Source organism: Sardina pilchardus, chromosome 8 (assembly GCF_963854185.1).
Source record: "Sardina pilchardus chromosome 8, fSarPil1.1, whole genome shotgun sequence".
Taxonomy (NCBI): domain Eukaryota; kingdom Metazoa; phylum Chordata; class Actinopteri; order Clupeiformes; family Clupeidae; genus Sardina; species Sardina pilchardus.
Window position 1 is genome coordinate 9,773,231 of NC_085001.1, and position 26,590 is coordinate 9,799,820.

The following is a 26,590-nucleotide window of genomic DNA, read 5'->3' on the forward strand; positions in this document are numbered from 1 at the left end:
ATATACAGCCATCAAAACTGAGGTCCTATTACGTAGGACACATAACAGACACGTGTGTTGCCTACTCTTGAGCACGCAAGTTGGCATGCTCCTTTGCCTGTTCGTGGATTTTCTACTTTTTTGACTGAAATCCCCTGATTTGACAGCTGACAATGGGTGGATTGCAAAAGAAAAAGGTAGTAAAACAAACTATATACATCAAACAACAAATGCAATCTATACGAAACTGAATATATTTTGTGCACCAACGGTAACTGTGAATATCTGTGAATTTAGACTGCTAGCTACGCTAGCTAGTCGGACTTGAGTCTTTTTTACTAGCCTAGTTGGATAAAAACCTTGAAATATTGGCACTTTCAACACTACCAGAAGGACCAATCGGTTATGTTTCTAATATGTTTCGCTCAATAAGTAACAATAATTGTTAGTCGTTGACAATACAAACCTTGTCCTTTTCACATTTTGACATTCTTACTAAATTTAGCACGGACTCTGCTAGCTCTAGTTCGTTGTTTACTACAATCGACAGTCACTTGTCACTAGCTGCTAATTTATTTCTTACTTTACACTGTTTAAATTGTGTCTTTTACTCTGTAATTATTATGATATCGCGACCAGAGTTATGTTACTTACTTGGTAATTTGGCAGGACCATAAGGTATATTAGCCATGTGACATGGTCTCTGCTAGCAGTTACAAGCACTCACTTGAGGTGTGTAGTGTGCCTTACACTGATGGGTGATGAACGAGGAGTATCAACATAAGTTTCGGAGCGCCCAAAGTATTTTTGTTTGTCATTTTGTTTTATTTTTTAATGCAAATCAAGACTTTTCTGAAACATTTGTACTTGGCTCAACAAGTGTAGCATTTTGTGGCATTCTAATTTGCTGTAAACTGCCCTAGGTCAGTCATGATAAAACAAAGTTGTTGTTTGAGATTTATGGAAGTACATATGGTCCTGTTTGATCTGTGATGTCTTTTTTTGTGTGTGACTAAGCAGAATCTATGTTGACTTCTTTTACAGTACGAGAGTGGGTCGGCCACAAATTACATCACCAGAAACAAGGCCCGAAAGAAGCTTCAGCTGAGCCTGGCAGATTTCAGGTAGTCAAACTATTCCTGAGATAACTGTTTCTTGCATGAATATGACAACCTACTAGTTTCACAATTATTCACAGTTTTTTCAACCATAGCCTTGTGAACACTGTTCTTGTCACAGATAAAGGTTAAGATAAAGATTAAAACAGAAGACTACTTTATAGTTCAATGTTTAAAGGACTGAAATTGTCTTCACCCTATCTGCAGGCGTCTGTGCATTTTAAAAGGAATCTACCCTCATGAACCAAAACACAAGAAGAAGGTAAACAAGGGATCCACAGCCCCTAGGACCTTCTACCTTCTGAAAGACATCCGCTTCCTCCTGCATGAGCCCATTGTGGGGAAATTCAGAGAATATAAGGTAGGTTCCTCATCCATTTAAGTATGTAATAGTTCATTGCATTTGCTGCAATACTCTTGTCACCAGGGACAATGAAAGTGCATTTTAACTCTGACTTTGTGCCTTGGTCAGATTGTGTCAGGTTTTTGGTCAGGTTGTGTATTTCTAATGTCAGCCAACTAACCTTGGCTCGGCTCATTTCCCTGATGAAGAGGAACACTTTGGCAGTATGTCTTGGCTTTGACATGGTGCTCAGACTCTCGTATCTGGACTTTATGGAGTTCATCACCTTGAACTTTGACATACTAAGCATATGTAGTCTTGAATGCAAAGTGAATAATGTTATGAGCACTGTTTTGTTGCGGCATCGTATCTGCCTGCAGTATTAATTCAATGGGAATGTGTTTGACCCATTGAGTTTTTCATGCCCATAGGAGAGTGGGAGCATGTATAGTAGGGGCTGCGAAATAACAGTGTATGGGTCGTCTCGTCTGTGTGTCGTGCAGGTGTTTGTACGGAAGCTCCGCAAAGCATACGGAAAAGCAGAGTGGACCGGGGTGCAGAGGTTAAGGGACAACAAGCCAGGCTACAAATTGGACCACATTGTGAAGGAGAGGTGAGAACCGGGATGCATTTTCACTTTTCCTCCAGTAGATGGCGAGATATTACTCAGAATAATATCACTGACATCTGTTCACATCTCTTGTCTCAGGTACCCAACGTTCATTGATGCTGTTCGCGATGTCGACGACGCCCTTGCCATGTGCTTCCTCTTCTCCACCTTTGCCCGCACGGGCAAATGCCACGTCCAGACCATCCAGCTGTGCCGACGCCTGACGGTGGAGTGGATGAACTACATCATCACCTCTCGCGCTCTACGGAAGGTAGGAGACGCACACGGCTCGTTTGAGGTTTCTAGGCTAAGGAAGCCCAAGAAGTACAAAAAAGTGCCTACAGCCATTCTACTGTTGTTGTTATGATTATTCTTCAGCAAAGACTTTGTCTACTATTTTTTCAAAGTGCGAACCCTTCCTGCCTTTTTTTATGATTGTAGTATTGCACAGCTTGGCCTCAGGCTGCTCCAGATGCACTGAAATAAAGGGCCGTTCACACCAAGAACGATAATGATAACTATAAACAAATATCGCTCTCATTAATATGAATGACAGCGTTCACACCTAAACTATAACGATAACGACATGAAGAACGATATTGTTGTTGATCACTTTCAGAGCGATTTTGAGAACGATAAAAAGCTAACAGCCAATCAGAACCCATAATATTCTAGCCATCACATTCATTAACATGAGGAGAGACTTTTCTTATCGTTGGCCAGTGTGGACACTTTTATCGTTATGGTTATAGTTATCGTTGTCGTTATCGTTCTTGGTGTGAACGGCCCTTAAGTCTTGTGTTGTCTTTCCCGTCAGGTGTTCCTCTCCATCAAGGGGATCTACTACCAGGCTGAGGTTCTGGGACAGACGGTGACCTGGCTCGTGCCCTATCAGTTTGCTCATGACGTAAGTATGGCTTCGTCTGTCGTGAACTTCGCGCAGCGCGGCTTTTTAGCATAACCAGTGGGATCATGTTGTGTATCCAGTGTGCTTTCTCTGTTTACAGTACAGTATGGTGTTCTATTCAATTGACCGTGTTGAATTGTCATCATGCAGAAGACCCTTTGTCCAATGTTTTTCATTTGTTACGTATTCAGTTGTCAGTGCAGTTTGATGTTGAGAACTGAATGTGTTGAGAGCAGAATCTGTGTTCCAGAGTCACTTTGGCTGCCAAGTGTCTCGATGCTGCCTTGCAGAGATGCACACATGGACAGTTGTGGACAATATGGATGTGTACTGTAGTTTTTCTTATTGTTATGCTACTTTCTAGTCCACTGCATCAACAGTTGGTTCCCTTATGGTGACAGTGGATGGGCAAGCTGGTCTGCTGAGATGATGGGAGCATTAATTGCATTGTGTGCAACTCCAGTGGATCTGTGCTGTATGCAAAGTATATGTGTTGACTGATTTTTGGCTTAACCTGTGGATACCAACGTTGAGTTAGAGATAATTGAGTCAATGTGCGATCTTGACTTTTAGGAATTTTGACATAAGGTTATCTTGTCAGGTTTGACTTTGTCGGCCCCTCAAAAGGTGTATTTATCTCCTTTTGAAAGGGAAGTCATGTTTCTAACCCCAGGTTGGTAAATGGTTAAGAGAAGGTTTGATGGTGTGGTGGTTAAATAGTATTAGGCATGGTCTTCTGCTGTGAACTTGAACAGATAACATTAAGTCCAGGTTCATTGGGCACTTCCTGCTCGATTCCCACAGAAAGGAAGCCAGTGAGTATAGAACTGGGACCTTGAAAGGCGTTTGACTGTGATGTTGAAATGCATAACGTTTTGTTGGCACACCTACCACTTCCATTAAGTTAGAGGTTCGATCTGTTAGCGAGTGCACGTTGCATTGTGAGGTCAGCATTGATCTCAAGTCTGAGACCCATTGCAGTGCTGATAGAGAACAGGGATAAGGGATCTAGTGCTAATAGCTAATTAGCTTGCTCCTGTTGGACTTCATCAAAGATCCTTCATTACTGACAACATAGAGCAACATAATGCATCTCTATGGAAGCAAAATTCGAACAGTTCCTGTCTGCTTAAAGAGGTGTGTCGCAAAGACGTCTTAGTGGGATATCGATCTCTGTCAGATTGGCAAGCAGTTCAGTTAGAATGTAACGTCACTTTCTAGGTCTGCTTAAAGGGGGATTTCCCCCCCTCCCCTTTTTGCGAAAACATAACGCGAATGTTCAAACATTTGCGCCTTTTGCTCCGCTTTAACCCTCTCTGATTTTATCCTTTCAGCATCCCACCGATGTGGACTACAGAGTAATGGCCACCTTCACAGAGCTTTACACAACCATCATGGGCTTCGTCAACTACCGTCTGTACCAGACCCTCAACCTTACATACCCTCCCAAGGTACCTGCTCAACTTGAGCTCTTCCTCTTGTGTCGCAACATTCTGTATTGTCGTATTACAGCAGTAGAATATTGTGGTAACAGTTGAATTGTTCTGCTTTCCACAGCTGGACAGTAAATCTGAAACGGGACTGAAAGCAGAGCACGAGGAAGGCTATGCCATGGACTCTGAAAGCTATATGGAGGTTTACATCAGTCTTTGTCTTATCGTTTTTTTTTTTTTCAGTCTGTATTGTTTTGTTGGTCTTGCTATACTTAATGCCAGTGTTATGTTATCCATGATGTGGAGGGCACTTTGATTGGGGACAAAACATTAAGTGTTCATTGGAAGATGTGTTCTGTGTCAAATTCATAGTTCATGTTGTAATCAGACGGCTATGTTCTATGTCACTAATGTGTCTGGAATCAACACACTGACAACTTTGTTGTAAACTTGCTGTGTTATTAATTTGTAGGTAAATGAAGACATAAGATGGATCAGAAATATCCTGTCTTGACATGACCTGAGTGGCATGAGTGTAAACATTTGCCCTGTTTTGTCTTCAGAAACTGTCGGCCTTGAGTGCCAGCTTGGCTCGAGTGGTCAGCACGGCAGAGGAGGAAGAAGCTGAGGCTGACCACTTTCCTGCTGAAGGGGTAAATATTCACATCACATCACTTGACATCACACAGTAGTATATGTGAGGAGTTCAGATACATAACCCTCTAAATCCGTCTTTTACTTTTAAATAAGCTTTTTTTTTTCAATCAGGCTCCTATAGGTTTTTTGCCTACAAATCAATATTTCCGACCAGGAAGAGAGTGGTATTTAGCAGGTTTCGAAGATAATTCATTTGATTAATGTATACTATGTGTGGACAGCATTCACTCACCATCGTTATCCCATTCTTAGCATCTCATTTTTGACGGCGATGTTGTTTAGAGGCTTTTTATATCGGAACATATGCAATCACATACAGTAAAGCTTTTAATAACTTGCCTCATTTTTATTTGATACCATTTTTTTTACTAAGAAAACAAAGAAATGCTTTCCCCCTTTTTTATCCTTATTTTGATATTCATAGCATTGTCATAATTTTTATTTGATTTAATTTGTTATTCTCATTGGTAGCCAGCTGGCATGATAGCTGTGCACAAAAAACAAAAAACCTCCTTCCTGGCGACTTAAGAGGCATGCTGGTGAGGGATACTAGCATCCATACGCTTTAGCTCCCTTGCTAGTGCACTCGTGACCCAATCCCGAGGCACTACAAGTTGCGAGACAGGTGCAGGGGTGAGCCGGTCAAACACAATACAGTTCCATGTAGTTTGAAGTGTTGAGGTATGTGTAATTTGTAAGTATTAAGAGTGCACATCGAAACCTAAGTGTAGGCTATGTTTACTTAAGAGAGGAACTATTGTTTGCTATAGTTTGTGTGGGTTGTAAGGTGTGCACAGGGTTACAGAATGATTGAAAGAATTGGAAGACAATGGGGAAATTCCATCATAGTTTGTTTCATTCCCAATTTAATCCTTAAATTATCATTATCACCTGTGATTTGCCAAAAAAAAGTCTTTGCTGTTATTGAAAAAGATTTAGTATGGGTATGGAGGGGCCATTTGAAACTGCAGTATCTAGATAATTACTTGTGCCAGGTTCTTTTGCATTTTGAGGAAATATCTGGTACAATTACTCCTGAGTGCTGACTTCTAGGAATGTAGCACAAGTTCCTTGAATTTCTTGAAAATATTGATGCAGTGACATCTGGCAGCAGATATGAAGACCTATTGAGGGAGCGTTGGTAAAGGCAGGTGTATAGCTTTACATATAGAATATTTAAAGACGCACTCCAGCCATTGATAAACATGAATATGTATCTTCCTTGGACTATGATGAGTGTTTACGGTTTGTTTCTTACCAAAAGATTCCTTCATGGCCATGAAACAGCTTTTATGCATCTCTGCTCCCTCTGCCTCCTCTCTGTTGTGGGGATGTCTGGCGTCGTCATTCACACTGTCCCCTTAATAGTCCACCATCTTGATGGCTGAATGAAGTGTAAGACGAGTCTGGTTTCCATACTGTAATCTCAGTGAGGAAATGAATGGAGAGGAGCCAGGCCATTAGTTTTGTCCTTCCTGGGTGAATAACTCGGAGCTCACCGTGCTTCATTCTGTAATAGGCATTGGCATTCAGAATAGTATTTGCATTATAACACAAAGACGGGCACATGATTTATACAGGGCACCCACTGGAGTTAGATGTCAACAAAGTTCAGGGTCAACAAGACTTGGCTGCTCTACTTGCGTTACACTTGCGTTATGGTTGTTCTACATTAAATGTGTGGAAGACGACGGTACTCTCTAATTGCCCCCTCTAGTATATCAGTAGGTAACAAACAAGCTCAGTGCCAACCGTTTGACACCTTACGAGAGATGTGTTGAACAAGAGGGTGAGTCGTCATGGTTTCCCGTTAAAGGTGTGAAGCAAACAGCGTGATGCAAGCAAGTGAGGTGCCGTACCCTCACCTCTCTGGCTGTGCTCTACGTGTCTTTCCGTTCATGTTAATGTGGTGTCAAATCCCAGCGGGTGGTAAACGGATTGGCTCTCTTCTCCATACTGATTGTTTCCAGGAGGACATGGCTGATCTGGAGGCTCGTGAGAAGGAGCAGAAGGAGCAGGATGCCCAGAAGCGTCTCTTCGAGGGGCTGAAGTTCTACCTCAACAGGGAGGTGCCCCGCGAGTCCCTGGCCTTTGTCATCAGGTGAGCTTGGGTGTCTGCATGGAGACTAACAGGCTATGGGCCTGGTCCAGTATCTCAGTCCTGTCTCTCCCTAAGATAACGAAAGCACTGAAAAGCTAACTATACATCTTCCCACACACAACTACACAGATCACCACTGAAAATGAAAATATATGGAATGAAGTGTTGTCCATCCATTTGTTGAAGGTTTTGAAATTCTGGTTAGATTATGTCATTTTTAAATGTAAAATGGCTGCTCCTGGTATGCTTCATAAAAAGTGGTCCTCCCAACAGAACTTGGATATTTACAGAGCAAATATAGTTGAGTGGTTTCTTATCTAGTTTTGCTCCGATTAAGGGACTTTGTTCCTCACTCCTATCTCCAAATGTCTCCATTCATATTGTTGGCTGTATTGACCCATCATGAGTCAGTTTCCCAGTGGGAGGTGGATCACATGTTGTGCATAGTAGTAGTAGTAATTAGTCATGCTAAATAGTGCTTATGTCATCCCCCCTCTCTCAGGTGTTTCGGTGGCCAGGTGTCCTGGGACAAGTCTCTGTGTATCGGCAGCACGTATGACGTGACGGACGAGACCATAACACATCACATCGTGGACAGGCCGAGCATAGATAAGCAGTACATCAACAGGTGAGTGACGCCTACTCTCTTCCTGCCGCCCTGGAGCGATGTACAGAACAAGCACTGTGTTTCTGGTTCTTGTTTTTCAGCTTGCAATTATGTCTCCGTGGTGTCTGCTTGATGTTCTGCCTCTTATGACGACATTCAAATGTCTTCAGGCGTTCGAAGCGCTGCTTTCCACTGCTCATGTCTGCAGATGTTCCAATAGTTTTCTTGTTCTTGGGGTTGTTTTCTGTCCCACTTAACCCAGAGGGGTGAGCAGGCCAACAGTGGCCTTCTGTGAGATACCCAAGTCTCAATGGCACCCTATTATGGTGGGCTTCCTGAGGGAGGAGGTGCGTGCGTGAGCGGAGGTGGGGGAGGGATGTGCGGGCAGTCACACATGATGGATCCTCAGCCCCCCCCCCCCCCCCCCCCGCTCTCCAGCTCTGCTTTACATGGCAGTAGGACAGAACAGCCTTTATTCCTATAGAAGCCACCCCCACACAGACATGCATGCTTAACTATATGCAGCATTCACTGGCACATGTCAATGTTGTTGTTTTCACAAAGCTATTATTTCTCAACCTGCATGTATTCTGTGAACAATCATCTGCAAAACCTAGGCTTTTAGGCTTTTAATTGTGGAAATGCTTAATTTTGTCTTTAGTGTGGTGAAGTCTGTATACTAAGATGCATACCAATATCATTGACTGTTAGGGGAACTTCCCTAACTTCTAACTATCTTCATACAAGTCCTGTGCTCACCAGGTCAAAACTGACTCCTTCTCTGTTGGCAGGTACTACATCCAGCCCCAGTGGGTGTACGACTCCATCAACGGCAAGGTGAAGCTCCCGGTGGAGGACTACTTCCTGGGAGTCAGCCTACCCCCTCACCTCTCGCCCTTCGTGGAGGAGAAGGAGGGCGACTACGTCCCTCCAGAGAAGCTGAAGCTTATGGCTCTTCAGCGCGGGGAGCAGCCAGGTAATAATAACCCCCCTACAGCTGCTCCTCAGACCCAGAGATCTGTTGTTATTACAGTGCATGAAAATGCACTGTACTGTTCTTCCAAGGCTTCTTCTTCTTCTTATTATTATTCCGCTGATCAAATTCATTTTTTCTATTCAGCTTGAACCGTTTAACTTAGAAACTTCATTCAAACGTCGCAACGTAGGTCTTAAATAGGGGAAGGCTGCTAAGTATTTTTCAACTTTGTAACTTTTATACTTTTTAAACTATAAATTAAAAACTATTACAAATTTCCCCATAGACTTAACATTGGCCTCTATGACATCACAATCGGATCATTAAGCAATTAGAATCTTATGCCAGGTGGCCAGCCCCACCTGCAGCAGCTCTCTCTCTCTCTCAGGCTACATACACTGGCTCTCTTAAGACTAGACAGTTAAATTGATTACACCTGTATCTGTATCCACTACTCTCAGTAGAGAGCTGTGTCTCTCCAGTCTACAAGAATATAAGGCACATTCCATCCAACTTTCTATCCATTCATCTTCTTCAGACCATTCACTCATCCACCCATTAAACTGTCTATCAACATCTATTAAACAATCTGCCTATCAACATCCATTAAACTCTCTGTCTATCAACATTAATTAGACTATCTACATTCAACTTTTAAATGATTTACTCTGTCTCAGGCTTTAAGCACACTCTCTCTTAAGACTAGCCAGTTAAATTGATTACACCTGTATCAACTACTCTCAGAGAGCTGTATCAGTGTCTCTCTTAACAAGAATATAAGGCACATTCCATCCAACCTTCTATCCATTCATCTTCTTCAGACCATTCACTCATCCACCCATTAAACTGTCAATCAATATCTATTAAACAATCTGCCTATCAACATCCATTAAAGGGATATTCCGCCATTTGTGGAAATACGCTCATTTTCCACCTTCCCTCGAGCAAAACAATTGATATTTACCTTGTTCCCGTTCATCCAGCCATTCTGTGAGTCTGGCGATACAACTTTTAGCTTCAGCCTAGCATAGATCATTAAATCGGATTAGACCATTAGCCTCTCGCCTGCTAGCTTCATGTTTAAAAGTGACTAATATTTCTGGTAATTTTCCCATTTAAAACGTGTGTCCTCTCAAGTTAGAAAGTGCAATAAGACCAACTGAAAATGAAACCTGCCGTTTTTCTAGGCTGATTTGACATGGAACTACATTCTCATCTGGCGTAATAATCAAGGCAACTTGCAGCTACTGGTACTACTACTGCTTGATGTCTATGGGGACTATTTTCAGATGCTGCGTACGATATCACTGCGCCTTTGGTACGTTTGCAAGTTGCCTTGATTATTACGCCAGATGAGAGTGTAGTTCCATGTCAAATCAGCCTAGAAAAACGCCAGGTTTCATTTTCAGTTGGTCTTATTGCACTTTCTAACTTGAGAGGAGACACGTTTTAAATGGGAAAATTATCAGAAATCTTTGTCACTTTTAAACATGAAGCTAGCAGGCGAGAAGCTAATGGTCTAATCCGATTCAGTGATCTATGCTAGGCTGAAGCTAAAAGTTGTATCGCCAGACTCACAGAATGGCTGGATGAACGGGAACAAGGTAAATATCGATTGTTTTGCTCGAGGGGAGGTGGAAAATGAGCGTATTTCCAAAAATGGCGGAATATCCCTTTAAACATTCTGTCTATCAACATTAATTAGACTATCTACATACAACTTTCAAAGTATTTACTGTGGGTGCCTCTCAAGCAGCGTTTATATGTCCTCCCTCGCTCCTCGATCCTCAATGATCTACATAAAGAAAGATAGAAGAAGGGCTAGACTATCCCATTGTTGCCGCTCCATCATTCTTTATGTAGATCAGTGAGGATCGAGGAGCGAGAGAGGACGCGTAAACGCTATATGAGAGGCACCTTCTGTCTCAGGCTTTAAGCATACAATCTCATTTAGACTACAGATTCTGTTTCACTACTTCCTCTGTCCACAACTGTTTCAAAATAAAGGTCCTCACTGCAATAATACACTATTAAATCATTTAACCATTGTAACTACTCAACTATTTAACTGTTCAACCATTCCAACTGTCAGTTATCAACTATGCCTCCAGTCAACTACACGAAACCTCCATGTACCTAGCAATCAACATACCAACCATTAAAATTAAGCGTTTATGACCGTTTCCATAGCAACCAACATGATTATGCTGCAGTAACTTCTTGCTTCCTGATAGTGGCCACCATGGATACCCTAGCAACAAATGTTTCAAAATAAAAGTCCTCACTAGCAAGTTAGCTAGTTAGCATGGTTAGCATAGTTAACATTGTTAGCATAGTTAGCATTTTTAGCATAACTGCAAAAAACATCTAACTAAGGTAGCTAATCAACCTGGTTAGCATTGTTAGCAATTTTAGCATTGTTAGCATTTTTAGCATTATTGCTAGAAATCATCAGTCAAGTTAGCTAATCAACCTGGTTAGCATTGTTAGTTTAAGTTAGCATTGTTACCATAGTTAGCATTGCTAACATAGTTAGCATTTTTAGCATAACTGCTAGAAATCATTAGCTAAGTTAGCTAATCAACCTGGTTAACACTGTGAGCATAGTTAGCATAGTTAACCTTTTTACCATTACTGCATGAAATCAGTAGCTAAGTTAACCAATCAACCTGGTTATCATTGTTACCATAGTTAACATTTTAACTAGGGCTGGGACTCGATTAAAAAAATTAATCTAATTAATTAGAGGCTTTGTAATTAATTAATCGAAATTAATCGCATTTTAATTATATATAAATATATGACTTGAGAACAGTGAGAAGTATTTTTTTTTCACATGGATTTTTACTATAGCCTACTATTGGATAATGACTGAATACATAGGCCTAAGCTTAAGCAACAAAAATATTGTTTATTAATAAGTCCAACAGACCAGTGCAATTCTTGCCATAAAGTGTAGCAATACCATATTTAGAAATAGTACATTTTCAGAAATTCATGTAGCCTATAGATAGGTAGACCTTCTGTAAACTATAATACTGTGATATCCTGTTAATTGTGTCACCTGTTACCTTGAGTTGAGTTCATGAAATTGTTGTGTCCCTTTAAGGGGAACTGGGGGGCGGAGTTTACGTGTGTGCGTGTGCTTGTATGCGGTTCTGAGTGTGAAGTTTCTTTTAGGTCTATGAAAGTTGGACATGGAATTAGGTGCGGTGGATTACTGTTATAAGCGTGAGTTGTGGCTGTAACAGCAACTCGGTTGCTATTTGTTTAATAAATAAAGCTCAGAGGTTTCCCTCAAGTGTCTGGAGTATCACAATACTTTGTCCACGCTAGCAGCTAGCAGCTAGCAGCTAGCTGCTTTATGTTTTGCACTGAGATGATACCTGCGGTGATACGTCCTTGTTGCATAGGTTGCACACAACCATGCTCTTATCTACGCTTCCATCCGTTCGTTTTTTGTAACAACATTTCCCATCCACGGGGCCAACCAACGCGGTCACATCAGCTTCTTTGTTCATGTTCACTGTGCCACTGTGGTTTGTTTTGTCTGAACCGAACTCATGCGCGTTGCTTGGTGCTCCAGTATAATCGGTCCGTCTGAAACTCATCCAGTGAGAAACGTTCCGCGGTGCAAAAATAAATAGGCATACGATTAAAATGCGTCAATTTTTTTAACGCATTAATGTTTGTGTAATTAATTAATCGTAATTAACGCGCTAAAGTCCCGGCCCTAATTTTAACATGAATAGAAATCAGCAAATCAAAATGTTTCAGCTTTAAACTGTCTACCTTCACACTATCAACTCTCTGTAAACTATGCAACCACCATATTTACCCTAGCTACACCTTGGTAACCATATCTACATTATCTATCTATTTTTGCATTTCATGCACTGGTAATTCCTTGGAATTGCATTTCTAGTTGTTATTATTGCTATTATTATTGTTGTTGTTATTATTGCTATTATTATTATTATTACAGTGCATGAAAATGCACTGTACTGTTCTTCCAAGGCTTCTTCTTCTTCTTCTTATTATTCCGCTGATCAAATTCATTTTTTCTATTCAGCTTGAACCGTTTAACTTAGAAACTTCATTCAAACGTCGCAACGTAGGTCTTAAATAGGGGAAGGCTGCTAAGTATTTTTCAACTTTGTAACTTTTATACTTTTTAAACTATAAATTAAAAACTATTACAAATTTCCCCATAGACTTAACATTGGCCTCTATGACATCACAATCGGATCATTAAGCAATTAGAATCTTATGCCAGGTGGCCAGCCCCACCTGCAGCAGCTCTCTCTCTCTCTCAGGCTACATACGCTGGCTCTCTTAAGACTAGACAGTTAAATTGATTACACCTGTATCTGTATCCACTACTCTCAGTAGAGAGCTGTGTCTCTCCAGTCTACAAGAATATAAGGCACATTCCATCCAACTTTCTATCCATTCATCTTCTTCAGACCATTCACTCATCCACCCATTAAACTGTCTATCAACATCTATTAAACAATCTGCCTATCAACATCCATTAAACTCTCTGTCTATCAACATTAATTAGACTATCTACATTCAACTTTTAAATGATTTACTCTGTCTCAGGCTTTAAGCACACTCTCTCTTAAGACTAGCCATGTAAATTGATTACACCTGTATCAACTACTCTCAGAGAGCTGTATCAGTGTCTCTCTTAACAAGAATATAAGGCACATTCCATCCAACCTTCTATCCATTCATCTTCTTCAGACCATTCACTCATCCACCCATTAAACTGTCAATCAATATCTATTAAACAATCTGCCTATCAACATCCATTAAACATTCTGTCTATCAACATTAATTAGACTATCTACATACAACTTTCAAAGTATTTACTGTGGGTGCCTCTCAAGCAGCGTTTATATGTCCTCCCTCGCTCCTCGATCCTCAATGATCTACATAAAGAAAGATAGAAGAAGGGCTAGACTATCCCATTGTTGCCGCTCCATCATTCTTTATGTAGATCAGTGAGGATCGAGGAGCGAGAGAGGACGCGTAAACGCTATATGAGAGGCACCTTCTGTCTCAGGCTTTAAGCATACAATCTTATTTAGACTACAGATTCTGTTTCACTACTTCCTCTGTCCACAACTGTTTCAAAATAAAGGTCCTCACTGCAATAATACACTATTAAATCATTTAACCATTGTAACTACTCAACTATTTAACTGTTCAACCATTCCAACTGTCAGTTATCAACTATGCCTCCAGTCAACTACACGAAACCTCCATGTACCTAGCAATCAACATACCAACCATTAAAATTAAGCGTTTATGACCGTTTCCATAGCAACCAACATGATTATGCTGCAGTAACTTCTTGCTTCCTGATAGTGGCCACCATGGATACCCTAGCAACAAATGTTTCAAAATAAAAGTCCTCACTAGCAAGTTAGCTGGTTAGCATGGTTAGCATAGTTAACATTGTTAGCATAGTTAGCATTTTTAGCATAACTGCAAAAAACATCTAACTAAGTTAGCTAATCAACCTGGTTAGCATTGTTAGCAATTTTAGCATTGTTAGCATTTTTAGCATTATTGCTAGAAATCATCAGTCAAGTTAGCTAATCAACCTGGTTAGCATTGTTAGTTTAAGTTAGCATTGTTACCATAGTTAGCATTGCTAGCATAGTTAGCATTTTTAGCATAACTGCTAGAAATCATTAGCTAAGTTAGCTAATCAACCTGGTTAACACTGTGAGCATAGTTAGCATAGTTAACCTTTTTACCATTACTGCATGAAATCAGTAGCTAAGTTAACCAATCAACCTGGTTATCATTGTTACCATAGTTAACATTTTAACATGAATAGAAATCAGCAAATCAAAATGTTTCAGCTTTAAACTGTCTACCTTCACACTATCAACTCTCTGTAAACTATGCAACCACCATATTTACCCTAGCTACACCTTGGTAACCATATCTACATTATCTATCTATTTTTGCATTTCATGCACTGGTAATTCCTTGGAATTGCATTTCTAGTTATTATTATTATTATTATTATGTTGAATTTATCAACCAGTGAATGCTTAGACTGGCTCAGTTAATGCAGATTCCTTGATTCGTTTAACACATCACTCTATTTGTACCCTGTTCTGGCAGAAGGGGAGGAAGAAGAGGATGAGGAAGATGAAGATGACGAGGAAGACGAGGACGAAGAAGAAGAAGAAGAAGAAATGGATGACGACGAGGCTGAAGAGGAGAGCAACCTGAAGAAGATCGAACATCAGCGTGGCCAGGGCAAGGTAAGAGAGAACCCGCTGCTCCTACGAGCCTTTGAAGCGTTCACGATCGCTTATCTGGCCTCGTGGAAGTGCTGTGAGGTGTTAACGTGTGCCCGTCCTCACCAGATGCCCTCGGTGAAGGTGACCCCTGGCAAGGCCAGGCCCGAGGACCGGAAGCGCACGGAGCAGGAGGAGCAGGCCGAGGAGAAGCGGCTGGCCATCATGATGATGAAGAAGAAGGAGAAGTACCTCTACGACAAGATCATGTTCGGCAAGAAGAGGAAAGTCAGAGAGGTGAGCTCAGTAGCATCCAGCGATCGCCAGCTGAGATGTGGTGGCACCTTTTTGAAGGAATCAAAAGCACGAAATAGACAAAATGTCTGCCATCAAATCCCTGTTGAAGAAAACCGCCTGACTAGCTTAAGGTGCTTTGCTGGTTTGTTATGCACTGTAGAAATGGGTGCGCGCATCCAAAAATATTTTAAGAGGTGCCAGACAAAACGTGTCAGAGAGAGAGGGAGATGGTCTGCACTAAGGGTGTCACGATCTCGATTTTAAATCGAAATCGATCGAAATTACATCTCAATCTCGAACTTCGAACTGAAAAGTAGAATCGACGATGCAGCCACACCCCCAACGTGACGTCCAGCATGTATGCCCAAAACGCAAAACCACACACGTGCAGCATCAACACTCCTCTAATATCAGGCTGCAGCCAGTTAAAAAATGCACATCAACCTCTTGTTATTCTGAAATCACGGGTGTGGAAGCATTTTTTGCATTCATTCACGTCAGTTAGCCTAACACCAATTTAGCCTTCTCAACTTAGCAAGTAAAAAAACGATTTAGTTAGCCTACAGTTCAAAATGACTTTAAGGCTTAAAATGCACATTGATAAGTACTTATTCCATTAACACTAACCTTGGGTCTCTTCAGAGTGTCTTCAGAGTGTGCACAAACATTCAAAGTATCATTCTGTGTTGCTTCATTTCACTATGTTCACATGTCTGTTTGACGTTTTTTTTTTGTTTACAACCTCACGGATGGAACGGTTTCAAAATAAAAATTGCTTTCAAAATAAAAGCCCCCTGAAACAGAATAGGAAGAGGGCAAAACATAAAAATGAATATAATAATAATAATAATAATGACACAAGGAATGCATTAATAAAAAAAGATCGAAAATCGAATCGAATCGTGGCTTTAAAATCGAAAATTAAATCGAATCGAGGATTTGGAGAATCGTGACACCCCTAGTCTGCACACACTGTATACGAGCTTCAAACATATACTTTATTCACTCTAAAAAAGGTGACGTTTCGATCACAACAGATCTGTTCATCAGAGGCCTGATGAGGCCTGTTGAGGCTGAGTCTCAAGAGAACAAACTATGCAGCCTACCTGATTCCACAGTCAGTGTTCAGTATTGGCGTATAAATTATTCTAGCATTCTTGAATCCATGAAAATGAAATCCCGAGCTCTCTTCTTTTCACCTCACGTTTGCATCCCTGCTAGTGAAACGCTGATGGAACTAGCTAACAGTAGAAAGACAATGATATGCTATGCAGTAATCTGCTGGACCCCCATCAAAGATGTTGAGTAATGTGCAAGAAAAAGACAGTGTGTGTGAAAGCAACTTTGCATAGAGTTATGCAAAGTTAGGAACATTATGCAAAATCTGTCCCTTGTAAATATGCTACATTTTAAAACCATTTATTATACGGTTCTAAGGGCTGCCACACACTGCAAGTATGGCTTTTGTTTAAGTGAAATAATAACAAATTATTTAATTGAACTAATCATGCTAATAATAATTTCACTAAATCAGTGATGTATTACATTGGTGGGAAGTTAATGTAATATGTTTAACTTTCCCACCAGTGTAATAACATGCACACATAATAATTATTACATTGGTGGTAAATTGGTTTATTATGTTGGCAATAGGCTACAATATTATATTGGCAATATTATTATGTTTAACATGTGTATCTACATGACAACATGTAGACTTTTACTACGCTGGTGGTTTATTACTTTGGGTGCTACACTCTAGCTAAAACCAGCTACCAGCATGGTTTCTAGCTGTTGTTTTTTTTTTCAGCAACTTGATTTATATGAATTTTTGCAACATACAATAATTCCACCTGACAAGTTTAGAAATGGTGATGATGCAGAGGGTTTGAATACATAATATATACAGTGCAATACACTGTTTATATTTAAATGCTCTTAAATTGTTTGCATTTGGTAAATGAGCCCACGATTTTCTGAATTGGCTAAAATTGTTGCTTCCTTCCAGGCAAACAAACTGACGGCGAAGAGGAAGGCCCACGATGATGCCACCAAAGCAGACAAGAAGCAGAAGAAGGCAAAAAAGACGCAGTGAGCAGTGAGCACATGCTGACACCATCAATGAGGACTGCTTGTGTTTGTATTAAACATACGTCGCCAGAGGCAAGGTTACAATTGTTTGAGCTGTCATTGTATGACTGATTCATTGGAGGAATCGGTGAGGAAGTGATTCACTTCATTCAAATCCCTATCATCATGTCAGTCTGACCGCGTGTTTGACCAGCAGTAAAAGACATGCCTTTGGTCTCAGTGCCATTATGTTATGACATCTAATCCAATGTTGTAGATTGTGATCTATATGTGAAGTAAAGGTTTTTTTTGTCAACTTTTTGTCCGTGCACGTTTTTAGAATTCAATGTTATGGGAGTTTTGTACAATGAAATACGATAAATAAAGAACAATTTTATTGTTAATCATTCATTAGATTTCAAGTGGGACCTTCACTGACTGCTCTTACGGTTAAATAATTTAGGTTTAGTAGATCGAAATGGACTAGATCGGCCACTAAGGTTTCACTTCCCCCGCCCCGGGCCAACTGACACCCTTCTCTCCTTCATCTGGACGCCGTGTCTAGCAGACCGGGACACGCTGGCCACCTGTCGGCTGCTTTGCATGTTTAATGCGCTCCCCTGCACTCTGGCCGCGGCTGAAGTAGCCCTGGGTGTTTAAATGGCCGCCCGGAGTGGACAGGACGCCGGAGCTTTGACACAGGACGGGTGTGATGACCAGCGGAGTGGGCAGCCGTGACAAGTTTTCCACCGAGTGTGTGTGTGTGTGTGTGTGTGTGTGGGGACACGAACGGCCATGACCCCTGCGAGGTAGGTGGTCATGACGAGCGACCGTCCTTCGCCCCTGGCCGCTTCTGATCTCGGGTGGGCAGGGGGCCAGGCGAGTCATGCCCCCCTCCGAGCGGCTCAATCTCCTCATTCACGGGCCCTCCGCAGCGCGATCAGCATTCTTCTCGTGCCCGCCCCTAGTCCTCGGCTCGGCCTGGCACTGCGCGCCAGAGGCAGCGGGGCGAGTCCGCGCCCAACAAAGAGCCGAGTGTTGGGCACCCAGGCCACTGTGGGCAAGGGTGGGAAGAAGAGCATAATCCATTACTTGATACCTCCGCGCATGAGGAGAGCAGAGCCACAGGCCCAGAGAAGCTGTCTGGAGCAAAGGCTGCTCGGCATCACGCAACAGACGTGTGCAGCTTCGCACCCAACTTGCCTTCATGCTTTGCTGATGGAGTTAGCGAGCTTCACTCGCTGACTTGAACCACTTAAAAAATAATAACACATTTTTATTTGCAGCGCAGTAGGAATTTGCATGATGGCATTGTATAGTTTCTATATTATAGTATAGCTTTGATATGGTATTTCAATATGGTATGGCTTTTGATATGGTATGCTTTGTAACAAGACGGTTATGCTCTCTCGGAGAAACCTAGAGGAATGAGCATGGATAGACTTTGGAAGTTCATTCACCCAGCTTCCTTGGTATTTGTTTTTAGTGTTAGAAATGTTTTGCACTAGAATGCCTTGCAGTGCTGTAGTGTGGCAGTACAGTACAGCGCATATCAAGTGTGGAGTCAGCGGGAGGCTATGGGGGGAAATGCAGAGCCCGGTCAAACCTCCACAATCCCAGCCTTTGTTCGCTCTGTTTCCAAGGCATTATGCACTTGCATTATACCCATTTACTGTCCCCATCTATCGACTTTCAGCCAGAGCTGTCTCTGCTCAATGGGTGTCTGTGTGTGGAGATCTGTGCAAAACAGAGGCTATGCCTTCACCCCCCCTCTACCCTCCCTCCTTCCCTCTCTCCCTCCCTCTCTCCCTCTCTCCCTTCCTCCCTCTTCACTTCTCACTTTCCTTCCATCTGTCCGCTCGCTCCCTCCCGCTGTAACCCAAGACACGCCCACCTCTAGGCTGCCTGCTGCTTTTGTCCTGTTGAGGCTGGTGCTTGACGTCAGCGGTGACAGAGCGAGCCTCTGTCTTCTGCTTGGTTGTCTTTCCAGAGTGCGTACCGTTGCCGCTCGGAGAGGCGGGGGTTTTGAAGGCATCAGGTGAGCAGGAGAAGGAGAGAGGGAGAGAGAGAGAAAGAGAGAGAGAGAGAGCTAGAGAGGGAGGGAGAGAGAGAAAGCCAGCGCGGACACAGGAGAGTTGGGCTGCAGGAATACCATAGATAAGGACTTGGCTGGTCCTTCTGGCACTGGTGTCAGGTCCGTGGCATGGCAATCAAGGATGTGATGATGGTCCGGGATGGTCAGAGTGAGCAGCGCCTCTGTGAAGTCGGGAGGGAAGCTGAACATTTGAACTGATCCAAAACAATCATGCCCCTCTGATAACCAACTCAACAGGAAGAGGCCAGTCTGCAGAGCCTTCCGCCTGATCCGCAGAAGAAGATCTGCTGATTTATGCAAAAGGTAAAGTATACAACACTACAATACTTCATTGTATTATCTGTTATGATAAGGACTTTCTTTCATTATCTAGTGGAGGATACAAATGCACTGAAAGTGGATCTCTAATCTCTCTTAGGCCACAAGGCAGGATATCAAGAAAGCATTACATCGAAAATATTAGTTAGTATGTAATATTGTACAGGTGCATCTCAAAAGATTAGAATATTGTGGAACAGTCCATTGCCTTGACTAGACTCCAGGGAACCAGTGTCGGTATTTTGACTTCATTAGCTGACTAGTACTCTTCTTAGGTCGACATTTCAGTGTCATAAATTCTTTATTCTAATTTTTGGAGATGGACCTGCATATAGTGATTGTTACAAGATCTAGATACATATGGATATAGGATTATGTTATTTTAATTTGAAAATCACGTTTGACATATGGGGTGAGGTTTTACCCTGTGGACATTGTAGTCTAGTGTACATATGAAAGAGGATAAAGTGTATTGATGCATTTTGAATTTTAGTATGACGTTTAACACTTTTAATTGCCTAAAACCTTTTTATTTGCAAAAAAAAAAACAAGTTCCAGTCTTTTAATGCTAACTTATAGGATTAGAGAAGATACGAGTGTTTAGTATTGTTTTTTATACACTGCCTTGTCAAAAAAAAAAAAGTCTAATATATCTTTGGTGTCATTACAATGCCATTTCCTGTTCATTTCCGGTGGAATTATTACGACAACCTTACGCAGTGGCACAACATTCATTTCTACCCAGAGCTGTATTAATTTAATCCAAGATCTTATATTGACAACAGTCACTGTCTTCTCTAGCATGTCCCAAAGACCTCCACTGGGTCTGGGACCTGTGGTGGCCATTTCATATAAAATGACTCCACAAGCACCCTGAACCACAATTTTGCATGGTCAGTCTTAGCCCGAAGAGTCCTGTACTGTCATCCTTGAATATACTCGGGCCATCAGTTTCATTGATGGAATAAACTGACCATTCAGTACATTCAGTTAGTCAGCTTCATTCTTTTTGCAGTAAATTACTAGCCCTGATCAATGAAAGCAATCCCAGATCATTTGCTCATTTAATTCCAAATAGCAGGAATAATCGTGTATAATAATATAAGATTTTGGTTTTGTCTACAGGACCACAGCGTTGTTATTTATTTCTCCCAATTTAATCTACAGCCTAACGATATAATCTACAACCTGACAGTTTAGTTTAGACAGTTTAGTGTACTTGAAATGTACAATGTAAACAATGAAATGTTCTCTCATTGGAGATTAATTATTTTTAGCACAATTTTGTAGTTCATAGTTTGACGTTCATAGTTCAAGCTTTAGTATGCTTGTGTCAAAGCCTGGTGTCTTGCAAAAACTGGAGAAAATTTAATTGATTCATCTGTTGCCAACACACTTCTATCTCCTTGGAGTGCGTCTGAAAAGCACCGTCATCAGGCGCCTACGGAAATGACCCAGCTCTAATCAGCAGACCTAAGGGAACCCCCTCAAGTTCCACAGCTCATTTTGTGCTCCTCTCGGGAGGATAGGCAACCAAATCTTAACTGATGAGGCACACAGCCACACCCATGAGGGGTTATCAGAAACAACACAGCTCAGATAGTACAAGATTTCACCACATTCATCGATAAGCTCTGCAGGCAGATCAAACGAATATTTTGCTTTTGTATCTTAAAATCCCCAAATTGAAATATGTTTGTGTTATTATAATATAATACTATAACATGATAACAAATAAAATAAACATGATAGGCCTAGACAAATCTAGACTGTAAATAGATTTGAATAGAATAGAATGGCAGTTGAAATATACACACAATAACAGAACATGTCAGAATTGCAGTGAACCTGACCCAAAAAAAACTACAGAAAATTGGAGTTGGTTATGTTATTTTTAATCCAGTATTTGACAGTCATATACTGTAGGTCAAAAGGGGCAGTAAATGGTCATGAGCAGTGTGAAAGGAAAACCGGTGTGCCGTCTGTGTAATGATAAGATGACCAATATGATACTGCATGTTATATCCTTGACCATTAAAATAACATTTTATCTGCATTCACGTTTGATACAAGAGATTTTATGCAAAACACCTAATTTGATTATATGGCATAAAGTGAAACAGCTGCCACAGATACCACAGGGCATATGGTGTTTTATGCTGCTGTAACATTAATCTTTGACCTAAGGATAGACATAACTTTTGGCATAAGAGGCGTCATGCAAAATACATGTTCGGTTCAGGAGGAAAGTTGAATAGCTGGTTCGGCCGTCTTGAATGATTGTTGCAATGGTTCCATTTCTGAAAATGTTTGGGGCCTCAAAGTCAACGTCTACTTACAAGTTTTCCTATGAATACTGTACATGAAGATTTACCTCAAATGTTGCGCATAGGCCTTATGAAAGTTACTTCTACTACTAAGTTACAGCTACTTTCCTTTGTCAATAGACAAAGATCAACACCAAACACCAACAAAGAGTTTTAATCAGATTTCAAAAGGATAGCCTACTCTTTGATTTTGTAGACTGCAGCATCTTGATAGAAGAATCAGTGGTGGATTTAAATTATGACAGCATAACATTCCTCCTCAGGAACATGATCTGTCAGATATGCTATTGAGTTGTGACGGAGATGGTTAACTATACGGTGTGACTTTGAGAGACTATCAGCTCTCCTGCTGTGGGTATCTGATTACAGACAGCTGGGGACATCGGCTTGGTTTGAACAGGATCACTTGCAGTGGTGATGCATTATTCAGCCTGTGAACAGACATGTGATGTTTCTAGGCATAGTTTCACCATATCATGAGATAAGATTATTAGAGTAGATAGCATTAGCATTGCGCTCATATCCCTAGATGACTGGGTGCCGACATCTCAGGTGTTTGGACAGGAAACTGAATTGTGTCCAAAGATCCATATGCAGCTATCTCTTACCAGGCGACTGATAGTGTTACATATCACCTGCCTGAAAGAATTTATAAAAATACCTTCAGAGCTTTTCGGCTCAGACCATGCAATGGCAATGAAAATGTAGGGATGCCATTGACATGATCTGTGGAGAGGCAGGTGTGCACATCAAACCAACCCCCTGTGGGAGATTCACATGACAGCACGGCAGTTTCAGTAATTGGGCACAAGAGGAATTGATGATGTCAATGGATGTGTTAGAATGATGAATTATGCTGTATAGATCTTTTAAAAAGGCAAAACTGCAGTGCTTGCTTACTCACCCTTGCACAAACATGACACTATATGGGGTCAGTGCTACACTAGCTAAACAAAGCTGCACTGAGCATAGTCAAGGACCTAGGCTGCTTTAACAACATTTTCCATAATGTCTGTATTGTTCTAGTAATTATGATGTCAGAAAGTTTATGCAAAAACAATTTCTCATTTAGAACTTTGGACCTGCTTCAACAAACAGCAACAAAGCTGGTTGTGGTTATGATTGGTACCAGAGCCATATATAGGGTCTTTATATGGCTCTGATTGGTACAACAAAGTTACTTGGGAACAGCTTGTATTATGGTTATGGGAAACTGTACTTGGATGTATGGCATACGTATGTGTTCTACAAGCGCAGCTTCATTGTTTTTTTTTTAAATGTGTATATCCACTACATAATTGTGTATCCACAGTCTGTGGACATTATTGTAAAATATATTTATCTCTTTTTCTCAGCTACCTCCTTTGATGATATCATGGTTGTCAGGCAGAGGAGGCAGTGGAGGTCTATTTGCAAAGGCCTTATACTGGGTACCCTCCTAACCAGCTGCATGATCCTGTTTTACTGTCTGTCATCACCGCAGATTCAGTTCAACCTACCTGAGTGAGTCTGACCTTGTAAGAACAAAGGCAGTGTTAAGCTGGCAGCCAAATAAGATTTCATTCTCAAATCAAATCTTTTGAAATTGATGACTTCAGTCTGTTATTTGTTATTTGAGTCCAGACCATCACTAATCTGTGTCACAACAGTGTGTACTATAGGCGTCAGTACCAAAGCAGTGAATCAATCCACATTTTTCACCTCTCAGCAAGTCTGATTTAATGTAGTTCTCACTGTCAAGATTTTCAAAATATAATCTGTATGGCTTGGTAGTCTGAACAAGGCCTGCTATTTTAGGTGTTAATTTTATGGCATCTAAAAATGTTGTGTGTTTTTCTTATAATAATTGATTAAACAATAGTAATATTGTTCAACATATTTTATAAATGAGGGAAATAGTGGTCTGCATTAATCAAATGCAGTTTATGCAGCAGTTTACATTTGAACATGTTGAAGTTGGCAATTCCTGATTTGATTGATTAAATTCTTGTCTTATTCTTTCTTTCTTGTTTTTGATCTTTTGCAGACTGCCTGTGCCTTATTCCTGTGCACACCGTCCAACTCAAGCACACGCTGCTTCCAACACAAACACCTCTAAGCATGGCCAGGACCAGACCCCCTGTGTTCCCAAGGTGGACATCATGTTCATGAAGACTCACAAGACAGCCAGTAGCACACTCCTCAACATCCTCTTCCGCTTTGGCGAGAAGCAGCGGCTCAAGTTTGCCTTCCCGAGTAGCAGGAACGACTTCTCCTACCCTTCCTCCTTTCACCGCTCCCAGGTGAAGGACTACAGGCCGGGCATGTGTTTCAACATCATCTGCAACCACATGCGCTTCAACGCGACCGAGGTGGCCAAGGTGCTGCCCTCTGACACCACATACATCACAATCCTGCGAGATCCAGCAGAACTCTTTGAGTCCTCATTTCACTACTTTCACAACGCGGTGCCTCTGACCTGGAAGATCCCAGGGGACGACAAGTTTGCTGAATTCCTCAGAGACCCGAAATACTACTATGACTCGAACGGCTACAACTCATTCTACCTCAAGAACTTGCTGTTCTTCGACTTAGGACAGGAGAACAATTTGGAGCCGAGTGACCCGAGGGTTGAAGTGAGCATCCAGGCCATCGCTAAGCGCTTCCGGCTGGTGATGCTGGTGGAGCACTTTGAGGAGTCCCTCATCTTGCTCAAGGATGCCCTCTGCTGGGAGATGGACGATCTGCTCTTTTTCAAACTGAACGCCCGCAAAGACTCGACCGTGTCGAAGATGACCAGTGAGCTGAGAGCCAGGGCTCTTGAGTGGAACGCCCTCGACTGGAAGCTGTACCAGCACTTCAATGCCACCTTCTGGAGCAAGGTCGATGCCTACGGGCAGGAGCGGATGGCGCGAGATGTGGCTGAGCTCCGGCGGCGGAACTCGGAGATGGCGGGCATTTGCATCGAGGGCGGTCAGGCCGTGGATGCGGGGAGCATCGAGGAGACCGCCATGCAGCCCTGGCAGCCCATTGGCGAGAAGTCCATCATGGGTTACAATCTGAAAAAAAATATGGACAAAGGACATCGCAAACTGTGTCGCAAGATGCTCACGCCAGAGCTGCAGTACCTCTCTGACCTTGGGGTGAACCTTTGGATCACCAAACTTTGGGGCTACATAAGGGAAGTCATTAACTGGTGAATCGCACTAGTCCTTAAAGGCACTTAAAGTCACCAAAGAGGACAAGTCATGGTTTATTTAGTAAGTAGCCTATAAGACTGGCATAATGGTGCTCTTTTTTTTGTCTGTGCCACTAGCACATTAGTTCTAATGCTCTGTTTCTTTGAGTTTATAGGACTGAAACAGACCATTTTAGATATTTAGATGCAAAATGTAATATCTTTTGTATCACTAAAGAAATAAAGCACATTCCTGTTATCTGAGGTAAGGGGTAGATTCACACACTGATGGTGGAAGCCAGTTTGCAATTTGGGATTTGAAATGAATTGTTGTGTGAGGTACGTACATCATGATTACAAAGACGAATTCATACAACATGAACCACTAACAAAATTGACACTTGTCAAAGTTTTGGATGTGTCAGAATTGTTCTGGACTATTTGGTTAGTTTCCAATTGTCACTGTGGAAAAGCTTTCAATCTTAAAGAGATAAGAACTGCAACGTCAGCCTATACTGGAAAACAAAAGTATTACAGCCTACGTGTGGTTGAGGACCAACACACCAGATGTAATTTTGTATGATGGAAAGTTTGTCCTGTTTGATGTATTCTATGATAAAATAAACTCATGTGTTCTGTGTTGTTTTACTCTTCAAAAGATTGTAATCAACCTTAACTGATTTTACTGATTACTTTGTTTGACATACTTCTTGGAACTAAGTTACAACCAAAGTTTGTCATTACAGGCAACATTATGCTACCATTAAGTACCATAAAGACAACCAAGGGCTCTCCAATTGAAATTCGCAGATACAGTTAGTTAGTTCCAACCATAGAGGTGTGCAATGCTGTCAAAAGAGTTCATGTATAAGAACATATTATAAGATATTTTTGTCAGTCTACACTGAACTTTTCAGTGAAGCACACGTTTTGAGAGAGATGTGTCAAGTCAACACAGATCAGCCTCAGCAGTCTTGAGTTTGGGAACCTCTGATGTACTGTAAGTAATGCACTGCACAAACAGTCCTTTCTGTACACTCGCATAGTTAAAATGACTTTGTCTGTAAGAAGTCTCCCCATTGTATCACAGAAGTGTGACTATGTGTTTTTAGCCTTTCAGTGGCTTAAAAGTAGTCATTTACTTTGACATAGGGAGCTTGCCCCCAAGATTATTGCCGTATGCTATTTCTTTGTAAATGCATATTCTGGTTAGGCTGGGTAATCCCATCCTGATCTACCGGTGATTGGATTTTGCCCTGCAGCTCAGGCTGGAAACCTGCACATCTATCTCTCCTGCTTCCTGTCCACATTTGCTGCGGTTCCAATCAC

The 26,590-nt window shown here is 41.5% G+C and overlaps 2 protein-coding genes across 4 annotated transcripts; both read left to right on the forward strand.

Annotated features, from left to right (window-relative positions):
* The first annotated feature begins 38 nt into the window (after positions 1-38).
* On the forward strand, positions 39-17,680 carry pes (pescadillo). Of its 2 annotated transcripts, none has more exons than XM_062542660.1 (15): positions 39-176; positions 1,024-1,103; positions 1,305-1,458; positions 1,944-2,053; positions 2,150-2,321; positions 2,868-2,957; positions 4,292-4,408; positions 4,515-4,592; positions 4,954-5,043; positions 7,018-7,148; positions 7,651-7,776; positions 8,547-8,731; positions 14,879-15,021; positions 15,127-15,294; positions 17,303-17,680. In XM_062542660.1, the coding sequence occupies exons 1-15, from the start codon at positions 153-155 to the stop codon at positions 17,387-17,389; spliced, it is 1,755 nt and encodes a 584-aa protein (XP_062398644.1). In that variant the 5' UTR covers positions 39-152; the 3' UTR covers positions 17,390-17,680. The 2 variants fall into 2 exon arrangements, with proteins under 2 accessions (XP_062398644.1, XP_062398645.1); XM_062542661.1 differs by having other exon boundaries at positions 14,882-15,021.
* A 1,686-nt stretch (positions 17,681-19,366) lies between these two features.
* Positions 19,367-25,913, forward strand: gal3st1a (galactose-3-O-sulfotransferase 1a). 2 transcript variants are annotated; one of them, XM_062543967.1, is made up of 3 exons: positions 19,367-19,762; positions 23,460-23,607; positions 24,131-25,913. In XM_062543967.1, the coding sequence occupies exons 2-3, from the start codon at positions 23,480-23,482 to the stop codon at positions 25,281-25,283; spliced, it is 1,281 nt and encodes a 426-aa protein (XP_062399951.1). In that variant the 5' UTR covers positions 19,367-19,762; positions 23,460-23,479; the 3' UTR covers positions 25,284-25,913. The 2 variants fall into 2 exon arrangements, with proteins under 2 accessions (XP_062399951.1, XP_062399950.1); XM_062543966.1 differs by lacking the exon at positions 19,367-19,762 and adding an exon at positions 23,181-23,340.
* The last annotated feature ends 677 nt before the right edge of the window (positions 25,914-26,590 follow it).

What these genes read in the sequence shown, in the direction of transcription:
- pes (XM_062542660.1), top strand. Translation starts at nt 153, where the DNA reads ATGGGTGGATTGCAAAAGAAAAAG. An exon ending in GACCACATTGTGAAGGAGAG is followed by an intron (nt 2,054 to 2,149) that starts GTGAGAACCGGG and finishes CTCTTGTCTCAG; the next exon opens with GTACCCAACGTTCATTGATG. An exon ending in GATAAGCAGTACATCAACAG is followed by an intron (nt 7,777 to 8,546) that starts GTGAGTGACGCC and finishes CTCTGTTGGCAG; the next exon opens with GTACTACATCCAGCCCCAGT.
- gal3st1a (XM_062543966.1), top strand. Translation starts at nt 23,304, where the DNA reads ATGGTTATGGGAAACTGTACTTGGATGTATGGCATAC. An exon ending in TACTTGGATGTATGGCATAC is followed by an intron (nt 23,341 to 23,459) that starts GTATGTGTTCTA and finishes TCTTTTTCTCAG; the next exon opens with CTACCTCCTTTGATGATATC. An exon ending in ATTCAGTTCAACCTACCTGA is followed by an intron (nt 23,608 to 24,130) that starts GTGAGTCTGACC and finishes GATCTTTTGCAG; the next exon opens with ACTGCCTGTGCCTTATTCCT.